Consider the following 20,294-nt stretch of genomic DNA (forward strand, 5'->3'; position numbering starts at 1 on the left):
TCAGAGATGCTTCAATGTAGAAATTGCTTCTTTTTCTTTTGGAGGACTAAAATTCATTTATGGAATAGGTAGGGATGATCAATACGCTATTTTAAAATATATAAAACAGCTTCATATTTGACTTTGACCTTCTACCCACTTGAATGGGCCAGGGTCCCACATTTCTTTATTGCTCTAGAAAGTGCTTGGCAGAGTTCCTCCAATTCTGTCACATGAAAATAACAATAACAATAAACAGAATAGGGAAAGTATGCTATATATCACAAATGGGTACTTTTGGTTTCTAAAAAGACAAACTCTCTTTCTAAGTGGTTCATGGAAGAATATGCCTGGTTTAAGAATAGATATACCCCCAGGACTCCAATTGCACACAATGCATCCTTCAACAGGAAGACGCAGACACTACAGAGGTAGGACAAGTGTCAGGAGATACAGCACACTAGCAGAAAAACACCCCCAGGAACCACACATGAGGGAATGTCATGACTGAGGGTAAAAAAGAAAGGGGTGTAGAGCAGGAATAAAAGATACATGCTTTTGGTCAGCAGGAGCACACAACTGATTTTCTAATTAGAACATGAATCCCCGAGTTTATTGTGAAATATCTCTGTTGCTAGAAAATGGAAATGTTATAGTTCTGAAAAATATAAGTAGCAATAAACAGTGTGACTTATACATATAGGAAACCATGAATTAGCCATAGAAGTTAGCATTCAATGAGGGGAAAGTTCCTCGGCAGTAGCTATGTATATGCTTGGACAGGAGTCCGACTCCTTGAGAGGCGGGACGCATGGCAGCCTCTTCCACCTGAGCGGCAGTGGATTTCCAAACACGACTTAGCTTTACTGATGGAACAGAGAAAACTTTTTAAAAATATTTTTATTGCTTTTAAAGAGGAAGGGAGATAGAAACATCAATAATGAGAGAAAGTCATTGATCTGCTGCTTCCTGCACGCCCGCCGCCCCCCCCCCCCCCCCCCGGGGATAGAGCCCGCAACCGAGGCATGCACCCTGAATGGGAATCCAACCTTGACCTCCTGGTTCATAGGTGGAGGCTCAATCACTTAGCCATACCCGCCAAGCAGAACAGAGAATAACTTTTAAGCAGTTTCCCTTAAAAAAGAACATTCCATGTTGAGTATTCCTAGTAGGAAATGATACCAGGTGTTATATCAAGAATCATGATGGAAAGTAAAACTGCAAAATGGTCCAGAATCAGGGTATATGAGGAGGGAGGGAAAGAGAGAGACAGAGACAGTTCTCCTTTGTTTTTATACCCAAAATTAATGTGGCCCTATGCTTTCCTTTTCTTTTACTTTTTCCAAACCACTTCAAATTATTTTTTTAAAAAAACAGAGAGGTGGAGGATATAAGTCATGTTTAAATAATTTTGGAATACAGAAATCCTCACCTGTTTTTCTCCTGAATCTTTAGGATTTCATTTGTCTGTTGAAGAAGTTGCTTCTCTAGCTTGTATGTTGATAATGAATTCTCCAGCAGCTGTATTTCAAGTCGGGATGTTTGATTTAGCATCTGAGGTTAAAAGATAAAAACATTTCAGACTTCCATCACAAAGAGTAAAAACAATTATTTTGGGTTTTTACTTAGTTGTGTTTTCTTTTAAATTAAAATTTCTTCCAGAATATTTCATTGAATGGTCTACATCCTATAAAGTAATGTTTTACATGTCTCTTAAATATTATATTCATTTGAGATTGAGGTTGAAATTGAATGAGAAAACTGAGTTGTTAAACCCATTTTCATATTTAAAATTTTGTGTCCTGAATCCCTAGATATTTCACTGTTTTAGTTGCTTTATACATTGTATCACCAATATTTACAAGTGAAAAAAATGAGTTTTAGTACAAGGTCTTAGATATTGCGAATAATTAAGAATAATTAATAGGAATGTAATATATGCCTGCCTAGATCTATCACCTTACATAAACCAATTAGAAATATTTTATGACATAGTTTAGCCAGGTTCATGATCACACATTTATTGAACACCTATGTTATAGGTCATATCAGCCCTTCCAGATATCATATCATTTCCTGCACATGGGCACCTATTGAAGGAGGAATTATCATCACCACTTTACAAAAGAGGAAATATGTTCAGCAAGAGGCTAAAATCCACACAGGAACCAAGGGAAGAACTGCATTTCAAACACAGATAGTGTGACTCTAATTTTAATGCTCTACACAGAAAACTAAGAAGAGGGGGAGTCAAACTACTCTATCCTGGGGACTTAACCTGAAGAGATGAAGTGACCAGGAACCCAGATCACAATAAAGATAGACTGTAGTTTTCTTTTCAATTGTACTACACTGGGTCCTCTAGAAACTATAAATATTTGACTCATCTGTAATCATGAAGACTCATGTTGCTAGTTGAGTCTTAATATGAGTCTGTGAGTCCTGAACCAAACACAGTTATCCTCTGAACAAACACCACGTACTCCAGTCCTAGATGTCTTCAAACTGTGCCAATGTCCTTGTCCCTCCCTATCTCTGTCCTGCCCCCACTCCCTTCTTCCTTAAGGGAGGTAAAAAGGTCAAGAAAGAGGTATAATTCATTTTTAAAGCTCCACTGTCACTTGAAAACTTTTGCAACCATCCAATTTTTTGCTACAGCTACTTATTCTGGAGCAGATCTAAACCTATGCAAATGCACATAGAAAACCTTTTAAAAATAGACTGACGTGACCAGGGTTGGGCTTGGGCTATAGGAAGTTGTGGAGGAAGGAGAAAAATTTTTAGGGGAGCAGGATAGGGACTAGGGTGAGAGAGAGGCAATTACTTCAGTTGCAAGATATAAGGAGGTGTCAAAAAACTCAGTAATCAAGATAAAAAATATTTTAATACAACATTTTGAAAGAGCAAAATTAAAACCAAAAACATCCATGTTGAACATAATATCACTTTAAAATAAAAAGGATCTCTTCCTGAATATGCATGACTCAGTTTTGCATGACTTGCTTTCACTCCCCTCACCCTAGTCCCAGTGCTGCTGGGCACGGTGCAGGGTTGGGGTGGGGTGGATAAAGAAGAGAATAGTGAGATGGAGCATTTGCACTTTTAAAAAATTTTAAGGGATATGATTCATTTACACAGTTGTCATGAGTATGGGTCTAAAAGCCTGTCTAAAAGTTACTACAACCTATCAAAACTTATATTTGTGGAGTGTTTTAGAGTTTTAAAAAATATTTTACTATTCTGAGTCATTTCATTTGAGAGAAAACAGAAGCAAGAAGACCTGGGATTTGAAGACAGAGTTAGTAGCAGTGCCGAGGGGAAAAATAATAGAGAATATAAAGACTGTGAATACACAAAATATAACTTTCAATTATTAAACACAGTTTTGTGCAGGCAAGTTTTTGTGTTTATTAACTAGAATGATTATCAAATAATTACATAGGGGATGAGACAGCTGTATCTTTTGGTGACAGTGCTTGTCACAGAGAAAACAGTATTTATTGAATAAACAAAGAGTCCATTGTCTCATTGAATCAAGCGTATCATATGCCATGAAATAAAATATTTTCTTCCTTATTCATCATACTCTCTGATAACACTTCTTGATATTCTGAAATACCGAAATTTTTATTTTACAAAGGACAGAAGCTGTTCTTCTCCATGTGTAAGAAGAGCATGTGGGAACACTGAAAAAAGAATGGAATCATCCAAAATAAAAAATGAAGCTGCCTATGCTAAGTCTGGAGACTACTACAGCTCCTAAGTTTTCTCTGCATTGTCCTAACTTGAATCCATTTGTTATAGAGCAGCCAGAGTGATCTCTGTGAAAACAAAAGTCAGATCATTTCATCTCGTATGCTAAACCTGCGAATGGCTTCCCTTGGCAATTAGCATAAACCCCCAAGTTCTTAGCCTGGCCTACAAGGTCCTATATGATCAGGACCCTGCTCACGTCTCAGATCACTCTCCTTCTTTCTCGCCACATTAATTTCCACCGCAGGGCCTCTGAATTTGCAGTTTTCCCTGCCTGGAATGCCCAGATCCATGTCTACTTTCTTCTCATCATTCAGGTCTTGCTCAGGGAGGTCCTTCCTGGCCACTCTCTGTAAAGTAACCCCCATCCCCCCACATCATCCTCCATCAGGTCACCCTGTTCTATTTTATTTATGGAATCATCACTATTTGAAGTCATCCTGTCCATTCACTCATTTGCTGTCTTTCTTCCTCATGAGCATGTCAGCTGTACAGAGGCAGGATGACTCTGCCTGGAGCCCTCCATACCCCAGAGTCCAGCATGGGCCTGGCACCCTGGGGCCCTCAGAGCTATTTGTTGAATAATATGCTAGACCATAGACAATGAGTTATTCAAGTTGGGTAATGGTAAGAGAGGGGGTAACAGGCCACGTGAATATCAAGCTGGACTTCAATGATAATAGCCCAAATTTAAGGCAGCATCTGAATGTGGAAGAAGGAGGGGGACCAATCTCAGAAATCCAGGCTAAGTGTTGAGCACAAATACCATTCCCTTCTCTTCTTTCCCCATCACCTTGACCCAATAGCTGTGCTATTTCAGTTCTCTCCACTGATCTATTAAAATAGGCCCCAAGTTCAAAAGCGAGCAACTGAAAGAACTGTACAGGAAACTATGATAAATTGACCACTTTCTTGCCATGCATCCATGGAACTTGCTGCTTAGCAATAATCTAAGTGTTCCATTAAAATGACAAAAGTCATTTCCTTTTTAGCCTAAACACATTCCAAAAGCACAGCACTGGGGGGGAAAAAAGAAGAAGAAGAAGAAAGGAAAGAATGAAGGGAGGGAGGGAGGAAAGAAGGGAGAGAGGGGGGGGGAGGGAAGGGAGAAGAGAGGGAGGAAGGAAAGAAAGAAGGAAGGAAGGAGAAAAATGATGAAAAGTATATCAAACAAGGCCTCACTAGACAATTTTAAAGCTTAAATATTCCAGAATATACAAGACAGTAAGGAAGATTTAACACTTAAAAGTAAGAATTTATGGAGTGTAAAAAATTAGTTCTTTCTTTTAAAAATAAACAGAAATTTAAAATAGAAATTTCTAGTTTCTCAATGAAATTGAGTTAGAGATTTTCAGCCAGCTTCCCTTTAATACTTTAAAAAGTGCCTCTGATCTTTCTTAAAAAGAAAATATCCACACAAAAAGTTATTTCACCAGTATATTAACTTTAAAATCAGCCTTGCTTTATAGATTTGTTTCCTTTTAATTTAATCATTTTTTTTTCAAATGAAAAATATAACACAAGTTATACTGAGAGTTAGGAGATCACCATTTTACTAAATCGATGAAATAATTTATTTGGTCAATGATGGGCAATGCGACAAAGTACCATCCTATAGGTCATTTGTTCATTTCCAAGGAGAAAGTGGGAGAATGGGATGAAGAGATAAGGAGGCTTCTACTCTAACTAGCCAAGTTAGAATAGCATCACTGAGAGCGTAGCAAGCTGGCCTGTGTGCCTGCTGATGAGATGTAATAGGAAGTGATCAGCAGTTCCACAGGGCACGCCCACCACAATGTTCAGCTGGGTCTAATTGAACCTGATTTCCAGTTAAAAGAAACCATGAGAGATGGAAGAGTACATTTAAAAGCATCTTTAAAAAATTCAGACAAATAGAGAATATGGGACAGTTTTAAAAAAACAGCTGACCCAGTTTCTCAAAAATCTCAAGAGAAAAAAAAACACAGGAGATTGCTCCAAAATAAAACAGACTATTAAATCTTAAAAAATAAAATGCCTATAAATTTTTGGTAGAATAATTGAGGAAATTTGAGTATGAAAATTAGATAATCTCACAGAATAATTGTTAATCTTACCTATGATAATATAATAACGTATAATTAATTCTATATAATTATTTTATGATATTTTAAAATTATATTATCAATAAATATATATTGTGTTTATAATCTATAATAATATCTATAATAATAAAAGCATAATATGCTAATTAAACTGGACAGCCAAAAGACCTTCTGGACGTCATTCCGGATGTCCTTCTGGATGAAGCCGCGGTGGCAGGAGCCAAGGTAGGGGTGGTTAGGGGCGATCAGGCAAGTGGTTAGGGGTGATCGGGCAGGCAGGCAGAGTGGTTAGGGGTGATCAGGCAGGCAGAGTGGTTAGGGGCAATCTGGCAGGCAGGCAAGCAGTTAGGGGCAATGAGGCAGGCAGGCGGAGGAGGTTGGGGTGATGAGGTAGGCAGGCGAGTGTTTGGGGCGATCTGGCAGGCAAGAGAGCAGTTAGGGGCTATGAAGCAGGCAGGCGAGTGGTTAGGGGCAATCAGGCAGGCAGGTGAGTGGTTAGGGGAGATGAGGCAGGCAGGCAGGCAAGCGGTTAAGAGCCAGCAGTCCTAGATTGTGAGAGGGATATCCGACTGCCAGTTTAGGCCCTGCGGGATCGGGCCTAAACTGGCAGTCAGACATCCCCCAAGGGGTCCCGGATTGCTAGAGGGTGTAGGCCAGGCTGAGGGACTCTCCCCCACCCCCGGTGCATGAATTTCATGCACTGGGCCTCTAGTATAATAATAAACTCACTGAGCTATGAAGTTTAGTAGAGATAGTACTTATATTCCTATCTTACATGCAGAAATTGTGGGTAGAAGAAACTTGCCCAACAGTAGAGTGGAATGGAACCCAGTATTCCAACTCCAGTCTGAGTTCTCTCCCATAACTATGCACAAGCAGCTTCCCTCTGGCTAAGAAAGGTACTTCCCTTCAGTCAATAACAACTGCTATCAAAATGGTTTCTTTCAAATTACCGTGAGATTTGCTTGTCTTGGCATCTGATTTCTTCCCTCTCCCCACCCCAACACTAACTAGCATTTGTGAGGCAGGAAGGTGGACAAATTTGTCATGCTCCTCAGAGTACAGAGAGAATATATTCATCCAGTATTCTTAGTCAATAAAAATGTTTCTGCTTCTGTTCAAAGTCCTATTCTGATCCATCACCTATCTGTGACTATTCGCACACAACCCTTAGGACAGTGCCTTTGGGCTTGGGAACATTGGGCTGAAATCTACAGAAATTAAAGGGCTAATGTTAATTAATATAGTCATTATTTATTGAGAGCCTACTGTGTACTAAGTCCTGTTCTAAATCCTAAGAATAGAACAGTGAACAAGACAGACAAAATCCATGATCTCTAGGAGTTTGTATGCTAGTGCAGGGTTTGGCCAGATTTTTCTGGAAAGGGCCAGATAGTAAATATGTTCATTGTGGAGGGCCAGATGGTCTCTGGTACAACTACACAACTCTGTAGTTGTGTTGAGAAAGCAGCCATACACAACATATAAATGAATGAGTGTAGCTGTGTTCAATAAAACTTTATTTTAAAAAAGAGATGGCAGTTCGAATTTGACCTCTGGATCATAGTTACTGAGCCCACTCCTTTCCCAGACCTTGTGAGAAAATTGATTACCAGGATATTTTCCTTGGATGACCAACCAGTGGCAAATTTATTTTACTGCCATTTCAATTAGGCCAAGGCTAAATGTTTATTTGACTAGTCTCTCATCAAATTAAAAAGATCCAGTGGTTCATTTTTAAAGTTGACCTTACAAATCTATTTCTAACTAGAGATTCATTCTCCTTGATGAAACTGTTGCTGAACTGTCTTAAATTTGTAATTGTACAATTGAAGTTTGAACAACAGGTGCGATAGTTCATGAATTCTGAGGAGCAAATGATAAAATGAGATTAGACATGCAGGAAATTTATTAGGAGAAATGTCTGTAAGGGAAAATTGAGAAGACACCAGAGTTGTAGGAGTACCTTCTGCCTGGAATGCAGGTCTAGCCATAGTGAAGAGGAGAAAGAAGGAAGGGAGACTGCGTGGAAATCTTAGTCTGCAGGACAGTTGTGGGAAAGTTTAACAAGGCTGATGGAGAGCCCTTTGCCAAGGTCATGTCAGTGGAATCTCACAGCTCCCAGGAACAGATCTGACCACGGGTTGCTGCCACGTATCACTGGCTGGAAGTGGCCACTGGAGACTGTGGCCACACAGTGATGGATTTCAGAGCACAGCACCTAGAACCATTGGTCAGTTACACTCCCCACAGCAGAAAGGTGTATTTTTATGACTGCAAGGAAAGACTCTGTAGCTAATTCATTCAAGGATAGGTTAGGAAAAAAATGGCTTAGAAACGTTTGCCATGTTAACTCAGTTAAACTCACTGAGGATAAGAACTACTTTACTTACTGTTGTATTCTACAAAACACCTATTAAAATACCTTTGCATCAAGGAGGTTCTTAAAATATACCTTTGTAAATTTGATTAAATTCCATTTCTAATACTATGGGTCCCCTACAATTCATTGGAAATTGGAGGAAACTCAGGCTCTGTATGTAAGGAACTTCCTATAGTTACACAGCCAGCAGGGACAGCACTGGTCCTGGGATTGAGTGAGATGATGTGCAGTCACATGGCAACATGGCAATAACAGGGGAACCATCAGCAGCAGCAGAGAAGCAGCAGCAGCAGCTGTGTCACTTACAGAAAACACTCAGTGACTACTATTAGGTTTACCTTACCTTTGCTTTATCTGATTCCCATCTAACTCTCTGCTTAAAGCCATTTAGTGCCCACCACATTAGAGAGGGAAAGGAATCTAGACTCTGATGCTGAACTTCCTGGGTTCAAATATTCGCTCTGACATTTACCAGCTTTTTCATCTGGGTCGAGTTGCTTCACCTCCCTGGGTTTCAGTTTCTACATCTTTTTTTAAAATATACATTTATTGGTTTTAGAGAGGAAGGGAGAGGAGGAGAGAGATAGAAATATCAACGATGAGAGATAATCATTGATTGGCTATCTCCTTCATGCCCCCTACTAAGGATTGAGCATGTGCCCTGACTGGAAATTGAACCCTGACCTCCTGGTCTATGCTCAACCACTGAGTCATGCTGGCCAGGCCCAGTTTCTACATCTTTAAACACGAGATAGTAATAGTACCTACCTCATAGAATTAAGAAAATATATTAAATAGGTAATGTATATGTAAAGTTTCTTAGAACAGAGTTCAGCGCAGATTATCAGAGGTGAATTTTAATGTAGTTTATCTGTTATTGTCCCTCTAATCAACACTGGCCTGAGGAAGAAGTCAAAAATAGACTCTCACTACAGGAAGGTCATGAATAATATTTGAAAGGAACGCCTTCATATTGCACACTTGGAAAGAGGAACTGGAAGGAGAGGAGATGTTGGTACAAACTGATAACAGAGTGAGAAAAACACTGCAAGCTGGAATGCAGAGGAAGAAACGGGCTGGTGTTGGTTCCTGATTCTCACCACCAAGGCCAGCAGCATTACTTAAATGTGCTCATTATCTGTCTCCTTTCTGATCTTGATGCTTATTGAGAACAAGAGTATTTTTAAATGTCATTGCGGTAAAACCATGGCTTTAACACCTTTTGCTAAGGTCAAGCCCAGAAGGTGAGCAGAGGACAGGGAAGCAATGTTACTTATCTCTAGAACATCATCACATGAAAGCTAGGGCACTAAAACATAGTGCAAAACCACTGGCGTGAGCTCCTGAAATACCCAAGGACCTGAAGTCAGTTAAGGGAAAGCAGCACTCACCCACCATGAAACAATGTAGGATGAATATGGGAGCAAAAACTAGGAGCACTCCTAGATAGCACAAAAGGCTTTACTGGTTTATAAGCGCTCACTATAAAAGAATAGAGTATGTGGAGATTAACGATAATTCAGGACTCATTCTGTAATCTTGGCCATGCATCAGGATGTGAGTGCACTTGCACAATTAGGCCTAAGTAGAACATGTGCTGCTGCAAACGTTCAAATAAGCACCGCACGGGAGTACATTCACAGGAAAAGGGTTTGGAGCCTCCCTCTCATTGTGAGTTGTGATGAATTTTAGATTTTTGAGATGTTTTCAAGGTTGTAGTTATCTTAAAATTATTGGTGCATCTAAAACTTTCATTGGCCTTTAATGACTACTTAGTTTTAGCTCCTCAACATAGGGAGTAGGTTTTTTTCTCTCTATGAATTTATTTGTACTATTTACCATAAGGTACATATCCCTTAGCCTTAATGATGTAGAACAAGTTTGTTATCTTATAAAATCTTACATAGTATGTATCTCAGCAGTGATTAGTATGCTGACAATGAAAATTCCTGCCCTCTCCATTGGATCAATACATCACAGAGGCTTTGGAAAATATTTTTGATTGTGTACTATCATCAAAAATGTTTTCCAAAGCCTCTGTGATGTATTGATCCAATGTAATCCATATTTAAGTTCTAGTTCAATTAGTTAATTATTAGTATTACTAATCAAGAGGGATAGCAAAGGAAATAAATGAGTATGCTTCACTTGGAGTCCCAGATTTACTTTACTAGCTGTGTCAATGTGAGAAAAATCACTGAAGCTTTCTGACCTCCTATTTTCTCCAAATGATTTTTTTAAGTCATTTGGCCCTAGCTGGTGAGCTCAGTGGTTAGAGCATTGGCCTGTGCACCCAAGGGTCAAGGATTTGATTCCTAGTCAAGGGCATGTACCTAGGTTGGGGTTCACTCCTTGCCCCAGTCAAAGCACATGTGGGAGGCAACCATTGATGTTTCTCTCTATATATCTCCCTCTCTGCCTTCCACTCTCTCTGAAAAGCATTGGAAAAAATATCCTCAGGTGAGGATAAAAATAAAAAGTAATTTGTACATGGGAAATTGGTTTGTGTAACATAAAATGCTCTACCCATATAAATTATTATTATCATTTCTCTTTAAATATCAGCAATGTAATGCCATTAACACAAATGAAATAAAATAGAAATAAGGTTGCATCTTACTTTTAAATTTATACTGCTAAAATAATTAAACAAGGAGGCAGTTAGACTGAGGTGGCAGTAATGCTCTGAAACCTACATAAGCAAACCAAAACCTAAGCCAGAATCAACGCACTTAAATACAAGAAAATGAAACTTAGGAACAACCCATCACAAACAGCCAGCAAGGATTTCCCAAATAAGGCAACTACTTAAGCTACAGCCAATCAAATTGCTTCCGCATCTTCTCTATTAAAACCTTTCCCCTAGTTCCCTGGTAGGCACTGCCCAATCCTAACCAATGTTTGCTCAAATAAACTCTTTACAATTTTAATGTGCCTCATTTTACCTTTTAACAGTATTATCTCAGCTTTGATTCCAGAAATCAACTATATTGGTTTTCAGAATGGTAGCTGAAATAGCTATTTTCATGGTACTAAGCAGATAAAGAGACCATAATCGATCGAGTCACCAAAAATGACATTTTCACTAAACTGTAAAAATAGGTTTGTGACAGTGATAATTAAAGGATATTTTACTCATTTGTACAATAGATATGTATGATTGTACATTAATAAGTATGTTGTTGCCCGTGGTAGGATAATACATACATACATATTTATGTTCATGCATATGTATACATATGGAGAGTTTTAATCGACTCCTCATTATAAAATCATGCTGAATAAAAAAAACACACACACGACACATTCCTGATTAGTTCATTTGGGGTTTTCCTTCCTATCCACTGTGCACAGAACCTGTGCAGGTGCCACTATGGCTAAGAACTACGAGACAAAGCAGGGCAGATAAAGAATGCACATAAAAGGTACCAATTGGACCCAAATGGTTATTTTGTTTGACACATATCATAACACATTTGGTAGCTGCAGTGTTTATTTGAATGGAAATGCTGATTAAGTCCTCTGCCAGCCCTGTTTTTACAAACACACACAAAGCTAAATATACCAACCCTCATCTAATCAAAAGAAACATGCATAGCATGTCAGGCAGTCCTTGTTGTTATTACCAACCAACAAAAATGTATATGTTTCCCCAGTCCCAGTGTGAAATGTGCTCTGTGTTTATGGAGTAAGCTAACTGGGGGGGGGGGGGGGGGGCGGGGCGGGGAAACCTTCCCGGTTAAGAGTTTGTGGACTGGCCTAGGGGTCGTACCTGCGTCTCCACATCTGTCAGCTTTCTGGTCTGCTCTGCGGTCTGCGAGAGGAGGCTGGTTCCTATCTCAAGCATGGTGGCCGTGTGGTTCTGAACTGCATTCTGCTGTATCTGGGCCATTTCCGACTTCATATTTTCCACCACGTAATTCTCAATCTGCAAGAGATAAAGGACCAAATATACTACATTATAAGCAAAGCCTCTCAGTCGGAGCATGTAATATTTACAATGACAAAACGAGACACAGCTGGCAAATTAGCCATCTGGCCGGGCTCCTCTGCATCTCTGGGAGCTGGGGAACTGGAGCAGAGCACACAGGAATCCAGTTGTTAACAAACTGCTAATAGACTGATACACGTATGTAATCATCACAAGCATAATGAACATTTGCACTTGGATAGTGCTTTCTTACTTTCGACATCATCTCATTTAACCCTCGGCGCAAAGATGTGAGAGTTAGGCACAGATGGCCTCGTTGTTCTTTTTGTTTTATAGCTGAGAAAACAGAATAAGAGAACGTGAATTGAGCCCAAGGTCACTCAACAAGAATGCAGCAGGGTTAGCATTAGACAACTTAAGTCAGAGTCTGGGTTCCCTGGTCTTTCCATTACACCATACTGACCACTCATCTCAGAAAAATTTATCCTCCTCCTTCCATTTCTATAATGAAAAATAAAGATAGTGCTGAGTTATGGGAATGGAACAACAGATGCTCCAAACGCAAGCTTTTAAAAGAATATTAAAGTATAGGCAGCCAAAATGTAACGAGCTGCAAAACCTCGGAGCTAGGTAAAACTATTCTCATTGCTCCTTTGCAAGCTAAAATCAAAAAAGGCACTGAAATAGCCAATAAAGCTTCATTTGGCATTCTCGCTTTGGGTTATATTTAGTCCTATTTATGGTGCCATCTTTGAGAATACCATGGTTATAAAATAAATGGTATACCATAGGGGCCAAGAAGAATTACTATGTGACTTACTATGTGAGAGTCTGGTAGGCATCTGGGAGAATACAGCTAAGCATATGCACTGCTCAAAAATACAGAAGAAGCCTGCACCTCCCTGTCAGAGCACTTAATTCTCCCCCACCACTGTGTGGTGACTACATTTTATTACCCAATTACACATATGGGGAAATTGCATCCCAGAGAAGTCAGGTCCAAGGCCACACACCACAAAAACAGCCAGACTTGGATTTGAGTGCTGAAGTCCTTAGCTTTCATACCAACACTTTTAACCACTTGATAGCTCTGCCAAGTCGTGCTTCACAAGCTGGGTTCCAAATCATTAACAGCTACGTGACTTTTACTGACTTAGTGATCCATAATGTATCCGCTATTTTATAATCCACAGTGACATTACTGTCCTGTACTAAATACAGTCTAAAACTAAATTCCCCTTTGTGGAACTTTGGCAGTTTACTTTCTAACACCATCTCTGGCTTATTTCTCTTCATCAAATATGAATGAATCTGCCTCAAGCTAAAGAAAATGAAAAGTTAGGACCAAATTCATATTGTTTTTAATAAATTCCTTTATTCTTGGTCAATATAAGGCAATGCCCCTTCATCTTTTATTCTCAAATTAGAAGTGTGTGTGGGGGGGGATTCAACCTACAACAAGTTATTATAAAACAAATAAAAATAGATTAAAGTAAGTATCTGGAAATCATCTTAACAAAAGGTAAGGTCTCTAAGCCAAATCTTGGCTTTATTCCACTTGAACTAACACATTTAAACAATGGAAGGGTAGAGTTAAGAAGGGTAGATCAGAGTATCAGCCATCTGATGTTTTGGATTCTGTATTGCATGTTTCCCCTTTTCCTAATTACATTCCTTAAATTTCTCTTGGGAAATGATCTTTTCCACCTTCACAACAAATGCTTCAGGTAGAATTGTATCCCCCTAGATTCAGGAGTAGGTACATGTTTGAGCCTGAAAACCAGAATGTTCTGCTCTTACTTAGAGAGAGTGAATAGTTTATGAATGGAAAAAATATTCTAAACAAGGACACTAAGTCTCAGTTCTGCAATTTTGTCCAACTATTTCACAAAACAATTTTTTTACCTCTATGCTTAGTAAGCTGGTAACATATATGCCTGAGACTTCAATCACAAAACCAGAGCAAGCCTAAGCATAAGGCCAACTCACAAAGACAGACAGACAGACTGACAGGTAATATAGATAGAAGGATATATATATTTTTAAAAATCTTTTAATCCTCACCTGAGGATATGTTTTTAATGTTTGTATTGATTTTAGAGAGAGGGGAAGCGGGGAGAGACAGAGACAGAAGAAGGGAGAGAGAGAGAGAGAGAGAGAGAGAGAGAGAGAGAGAGAGAGAGAGAGAGAGAAAGAGAGAGAGTAACATCAATTGGTTGTTTCCCTTATGCTCCTGACTTGGGATCAAACCCACAACCTAGGTATGTGACCTGACCAGGAATCAAACCAGCAAGCTTTTTGTTTGGGATGATGCTTTAACCAAATGAGCCACCTGGCCAGGGCTAGAAGTATGTCTTTAGAGTACCTTGATCCAGTCAAGTTTTTAGCCAGATCCACCCTTGGGCATTCAGTTGTAAACTGTGTGATCTAATAATCTCCCCTTGAGCAGTCCACTTTTTTTTTTCTCCAGTCACATTAATTTAGATTTCTAACACAACCAAAAGAGTCTTGATACATACTTTTGATAGCTTTTAGTAAAGGAAACTTCAGACAGGCAAACATTAGAAGCATGTTCTTTGCTTGTCCAGGGAATTTGGGACTGTATATGAACATGTATATTCTCAAATAGGGCAGGTAAATCTCGATCTAGGAGATAACTATCATTTATAGCTGATATTAATCAATTGTCTACTCTGTGGCAGGCACTGAGCTAAGTGCTTTTTTTTTTTAAATAACAGCACTTTTTTATAGACTCATCATAGAAGAGATTATTGAGGCTTAGAAAATTCACAACTTGCTCAAGAAGAAACAAGAACTCAACTGCCAGTGCCAACCCATGTTCTTACCCTCTAACCTATTCAGCTTGGCAATGCTTAATTATTCTACATATTTTATTATGTAGCTCCTAAACCTTGTATGTTCATCAAAAAACTACATGGAGAGTGTTTTAAAAATGCAGGTAAAGGTACAACACATCAGAACTCTGAATCAGAATTTTCAAGGGTATATTACTAGGAAACTGTATGTTTTCAAATGGTTCCAACCGTGATTCTGTTTCAGGCAAAGAGCAGTGCTTTTCAAGGTGTGGTCCAAATAACTGCCTGTGTGAGAACTATTTGTGAGTAGTCTGCCATGAGATAAAGAACTTGTGTCAGAATGTAAATTAGTGCCACTAAGTTTACTTATACAATATAAGTCTGTGTATATAGAGATAGTGGAGCAAGACTTTCTCAGTGAAGAAAGAGATGCTCTAGCACTTTAATTTATATTCTGGTGCAAGCTTCTTAATGTTGCTCATAACATTTCCTTGAGTGTCAGTAATTTATACCAGCAAATTCTTTCTGGTATGTCAGATTCCCTGTTTATGAAGACATGTCAAAAAAACAACTTAAGTTTCCCATGTAGATTTCTCTCCTGACAAAGAAGTCACTAATCAGTGAGCTCTGATACAATCTGCTTGATAATTACACATCATTTTTTAATGCAGTTGGTTAGTGGGCATCAGTTTCAGAGCTTGACTTACTCTTGGTGCAATAATAATCATGTTTCCCAGACTCCATAGAGGACACCTGCAGCATAGGTCGATCCTACTTATGATAGACTCTATCTATTATCTATCTATCTATCTATCTATCTATCTATCTATCTATCTATCTATCTATAATCTATCACATTGTATTACTGTGCTTTCCTAAACTGTAAAAGTTAATACCAGCAAAGCAAAATAACTGCTTTTATGTCAGCATTCATCACAAAAAAACCTCCCAATTCTGCTGGCTCTGTTACATAAATAAATTAGGTCTCCAACCTACACTAAAATTATCATTTGGGCTGCCATGATGAGTAACATGAATATAACTAGTTAATCATTTTTAAATCAAATGGAGCTGCTTTCTTTAGGAGTAACTGCCTTTTAATGTGTAAGGTAATGGCACTCTTAAGTAGCAAAATCCAGATGTAGTTGATTTAAAGGCTGAGGAGAGAGACAGAAGTCAAATATACAATGTGTGATTAATAAGAAGGACCACTTTCATCTTATCTCTAAACATTCCTCTGTAGATGTATAACTATGAAATCCATCCTGATGTGCCATATCAGCTGGGTTCAGGAAGGTTTTGCAACAAATTTGATTGTCTTCATGTATTACCTCCTGGTTTTTAAAATGTTTACAGAATATGATGGCTATGTCAAGGTTCAACATTTTATAAATATGTAGGATGTGCATTTTAAGCTTAGAGGTTGCTGAGCATAAGAGTTGATGGGTTATAAAGTAGGAAACTCCCAATCTGAATCATACAATTGTTTGACTGTACGGCCACTCTCAATGTTTGACTCCAAAGTTTTATACGTATTGGCCAAAATACTTATCAGTAGCATGCAGGATGCAATTTGATAATGAACAATAAATCATGATTTTTTTAAGTAAGGAAATAATGTTACATTCCTAAAGTGATTAAGAGTTTACAAAGAGCTTTCATACACATTGACTTGATTTTTGCACCAACCCTATGGGCAGAGTATTGACTCCATTTCATGGTTTAAGAAATGGATGCTCAGAGACCTTAGGTGACTTGATAGAGGTGAAAGAAAGGACTCAAATCCATCTTCTGATGTTCCACTAACCCCAGAACTGTGGGAAATGCTCTGTTGATGGATTGGTTGGCTGGTTGATTGACTGATTAATTGATTGGTTAATTTCATATTTTAGCTAGCTCATTGAGAATTCATTTACTTATTCATTTGAGATCATGTTGGAGGCTAAGTTAATTTGAGGTCAGGTGAGAGGCTCAAGGGCCAGGTATATGAAATTTACCTTGCCAGCATTTTTAATACAATGATCCTCCCGTCAGTTCCTACCTTTTTTCTTAGTATGTAGTTTATAACATGTTTGTTTACTTCTGCCCATTCTATTTCTATAAACCATTGTAAAATATAACAAAGGAATAACAACAACCTAGCATGGTTCTGCACATGTGTAGCTCATTGACTCCTCATAACAATCTAGGCACTGTGTTCATTTTCCTTGTTTCACTGATAAGAAAACAGGCTAAAGGAAGTTAAATAAATTGTCTATGATCACACAGTGAGTCCGTGGAAGAGCTGGTATGTTGCTTTGAAGGTAGCTAGATGGCTTCACAGGCTGTACTCCATTTTAAAGTATAGTCACCCATCATGCACAAGCACACTACCACCAACGTCACAGACAAATTCTGGTAACACAATATTCATGGAGGGAATACACAAATACAGGACTGACGTGATAAAACTTGTTCAAAGATATAATTTCTCGGTTTTTTTATTTAATCATTTATACTGATTGATAGCTATACTATCTTAGGAAATGTACTACAGGTGATGAGAAAGAAAATATACAGTCAACTATTACAAATAGCATTATTAATTAGAAAATAATATTTTTAAGACATCACCCACTTGTAGCTCATTCATGTATTGTTTGCCCATGTCTTTTACCTACCATCTAAAAGAGAATGAATGCTACCATTTTCTTTTATAAGAAAGTTTTAGAAGAACTCTTTTACTGGGCCCTCAAAATTCTTGCTGCTTCATGTTCATGAGAACCAAAATCTGTGTGAGATTATGACATGTCTTTTCATGTGAAATGCATTCTCTATCATTTCACTTCAAGAGATCACTTCAAGGGATCTCTTAAATGAGAGCATATCTTAAAGCACAAAGAATAGAATTTCTCCATGTAATTCTTATGAAAAGAACATTTTAAGCTCTATAAAAATTGACAAAGGCATTGTTCACTTAAAATATGTTGTAGATTAAGTGGACTCTCAATGAATGTTGGTGCATATGGTATTACTCAGTTATGGCAAAACAGCCATGAAATAAAGTAAAAGGGTAAATATGGGAAAGCAATAAAAAGGTAAAACAATGCAAAAAATGCCTTATCATTGTTTCATAAATCAGTGGCAATATTGAAAAACGAGGTTTATGGTTTTATAAAAAAAATGGCTGAAGCCAAATATATTATTTGCAGGAATTTCTATTATTAGATTCCCCCAGTATACTGCTTCTTTTACCAAAAGGAGAAGTATAACCGTCTCCTTAGACAACAAATCTATTTAGCTGACCTTTGAAATAGTGTCTGTACTGATGTGTGTGACATGAATCCCACTTCTCATTTTGGTATCGGAAGGAAAACTTACTATTTATAGGAGAAAGAACTGTTAGAATAAGTGAGCTGGAAGATACATTAAATATTATGAGCTCCAAGGATCTCGTTTTATAGACAGGGTGACTGAGGTTCAGAGAGTATGTTATAGAAAGCAAGGTGAAAAAAACTAATTAATGTCAGATGTCGGGCTGTGGCCACTCAGTGTGTGGGGAACTGATTTACCAGCACGCTGGGCCAACAACAATGGCTGCTAGTACTGTTGGCCCACCCCACACTCCTTTCCCAACTCCTTGCTTCTTCGTACTACTTGCTTTACTTCTGGTGACTCCTAATTTGAAGCTCCCCTTTCACAATACCAGTTCATCCCCATCAGCTTTGGGGGTGCTGACATTGCTTCCTATACTATCCTTGCTTCCTAGTACTGATGCCCACCAGCTGCTCCTCAGTCATTGAGCCTTGGCACCCCCCTGATTTTATTCTTCCTGTGGATCACCCCACAAAGTGCCAACAAACCAGGACCAGACTGTAAAACCAGTTCAGGTTTATTAACCTTGCATCAGTTCAATTTACTTCTAGCAAACGTGGGATAAATACATCCTAAACCTAGTGCCAGATACTACAAGTACAAAGAGTTGACTTATAGGAAATAGACAATGTATAAGTGGGTCATTTCAATAGAACTGGTGAATACTCTGATGGAGTGTACCTCTGACTACATTTCTTCCTGTAAATATTCTTATCTCTGCTTGATAGGGAGAAGCTCTCAGCTACGGCTGTTAATAGTGTGAGGGGGTGTTCGTCACATCATCTACAATGGAGTAATAGCAACACCTCCATTGAGGCATATGGAGAAGCTAAGCTACCAAGGGCACACCAGAAAATCCTATATGCACAAAACCTGCCATCATTTATCTTGGTTATGATTCTTTTAAGACTACATTTTGCTTCTGAAAGTTGCCAGTCACATATAGTGTCCCTGATTTGGGCCAGGATCCAAATAATTATCTCTTTACACAAACAAAATAGGTGTTTCCTGTGCCAAAACGCATCTTACTAGCCTGGCATCTCTCCTTTACACCCACCTTCTTACTCCCATGAAACTTTGAAAATATTTCTCAGTGTCTGCTTAATTTTTTCCTTTCCATTTTTAAAGGCAGATGTATATATAAAAAGTCACGAGTCAAGTTATGTAGCTTCTGATCTAGGTACTATTGTTGATTTACTCCATGAATTTGGGCAAGTCACTTAAAGCAATTTGGGTTTCAGATCTTCATCTATGAAATGAAGGGTTGGATTAAGTTATTTATACTGTTTCTCTTGGAGCTCTCAAATAATTTAAATCTTCCTTTATAAAGTCCAAGAGTCCACAAAATTTTAATTTTTATTTATTAAAGAAAATTAAAATGTGGGTGTACATGCCTATGTCTATAAAATATGTAATACATATCCTTAATGGCAGTTAGGAAACAGTGATATAGGAACACAGGAGAAAAGCCCTGGATCAAGTCTCTAGAGCAGGCACATCTGTTTTAAGATAAAGAGCTAGAATTTCTGATTCCCTTAATCCCCAGGCACCATTCTGTCCAAAATATATCCCTTGTCATTCATCAACACAACCTGGCTTTCTTTCTATGTTTTTTTGTATCAATGAAGGGCACCACACCACCTACCCATTCATCCAAGCCACAGGAATCATCTCGACTATTCCTTGCCTTCATTTTCTTCATTCAATCAGCATCAGACTGCAATGCTTCTGTTTCATGAAGGGTACCTAGATCCATCCCTCTCTCCCCTTCCCTTTCTCCCTACCACATCCCCTTATCTTCCCTAGCACTGACTTAGGTCAGACTCTCATCATTTTTCTTCTGGATTTGTTAATGGCCCCATAACTGGTCTCCTGACTCCAGACTTGCTTCCTCCAATCCATCATCCATGGCATCACCAGAGGATGTATTTAAAATATAAATATGCCACTGCTTAAACTCTTTCAGTGGCTTCCACTACCTGCAGATCAAGTCA

General features: G+C 38.5%; 1 protein-coding gene across 2 annotated transcripts in view; it reads right to left on the reverse strand.

Moving 5' to 3' along the window:
* ANGPT1 (angiopoietin 1) overlaps positions 1 to 20,294 on the reverse strand; it is a 250,069-nt gene that overhangs the window by 92,053 nt on the left and 137,722 nt on the right. For both annotated transcript variants that reach the window (XM_079796022.1, XM_079796023.1), the window contains exons 2-3: positions 11,972 to 12,127; positions 1,412 to 1,533 (exon numbers count right to left, since the gene is read on the reverse strand). In XM_079796022.1, the coding sequence (XP_079652148.1) occupies positions 1,412 to 1,533; positions 11,972 to 12,127 (278 nt within the window). The remainder of the gene's footprint in view (positions 1 to 1,411; positions 1,534 to 11,971; positions 12,128 to 20,294) is intronic.

The sequence above is a fragment of the Cnephaeus nilssonii genome (genome assembly GCF_951640355.1).
Source record: "Cnephaeus nilssonii genome assembly, chromosome: 18".
NCBI classification, from domain to species: domain Eukaryota; kingdom Metazoa; phylum Chordata; class Mammalia; order Chiroptera; family Vespertilionidae; genus Cnephaeus; species Cnephaeus nilssonii.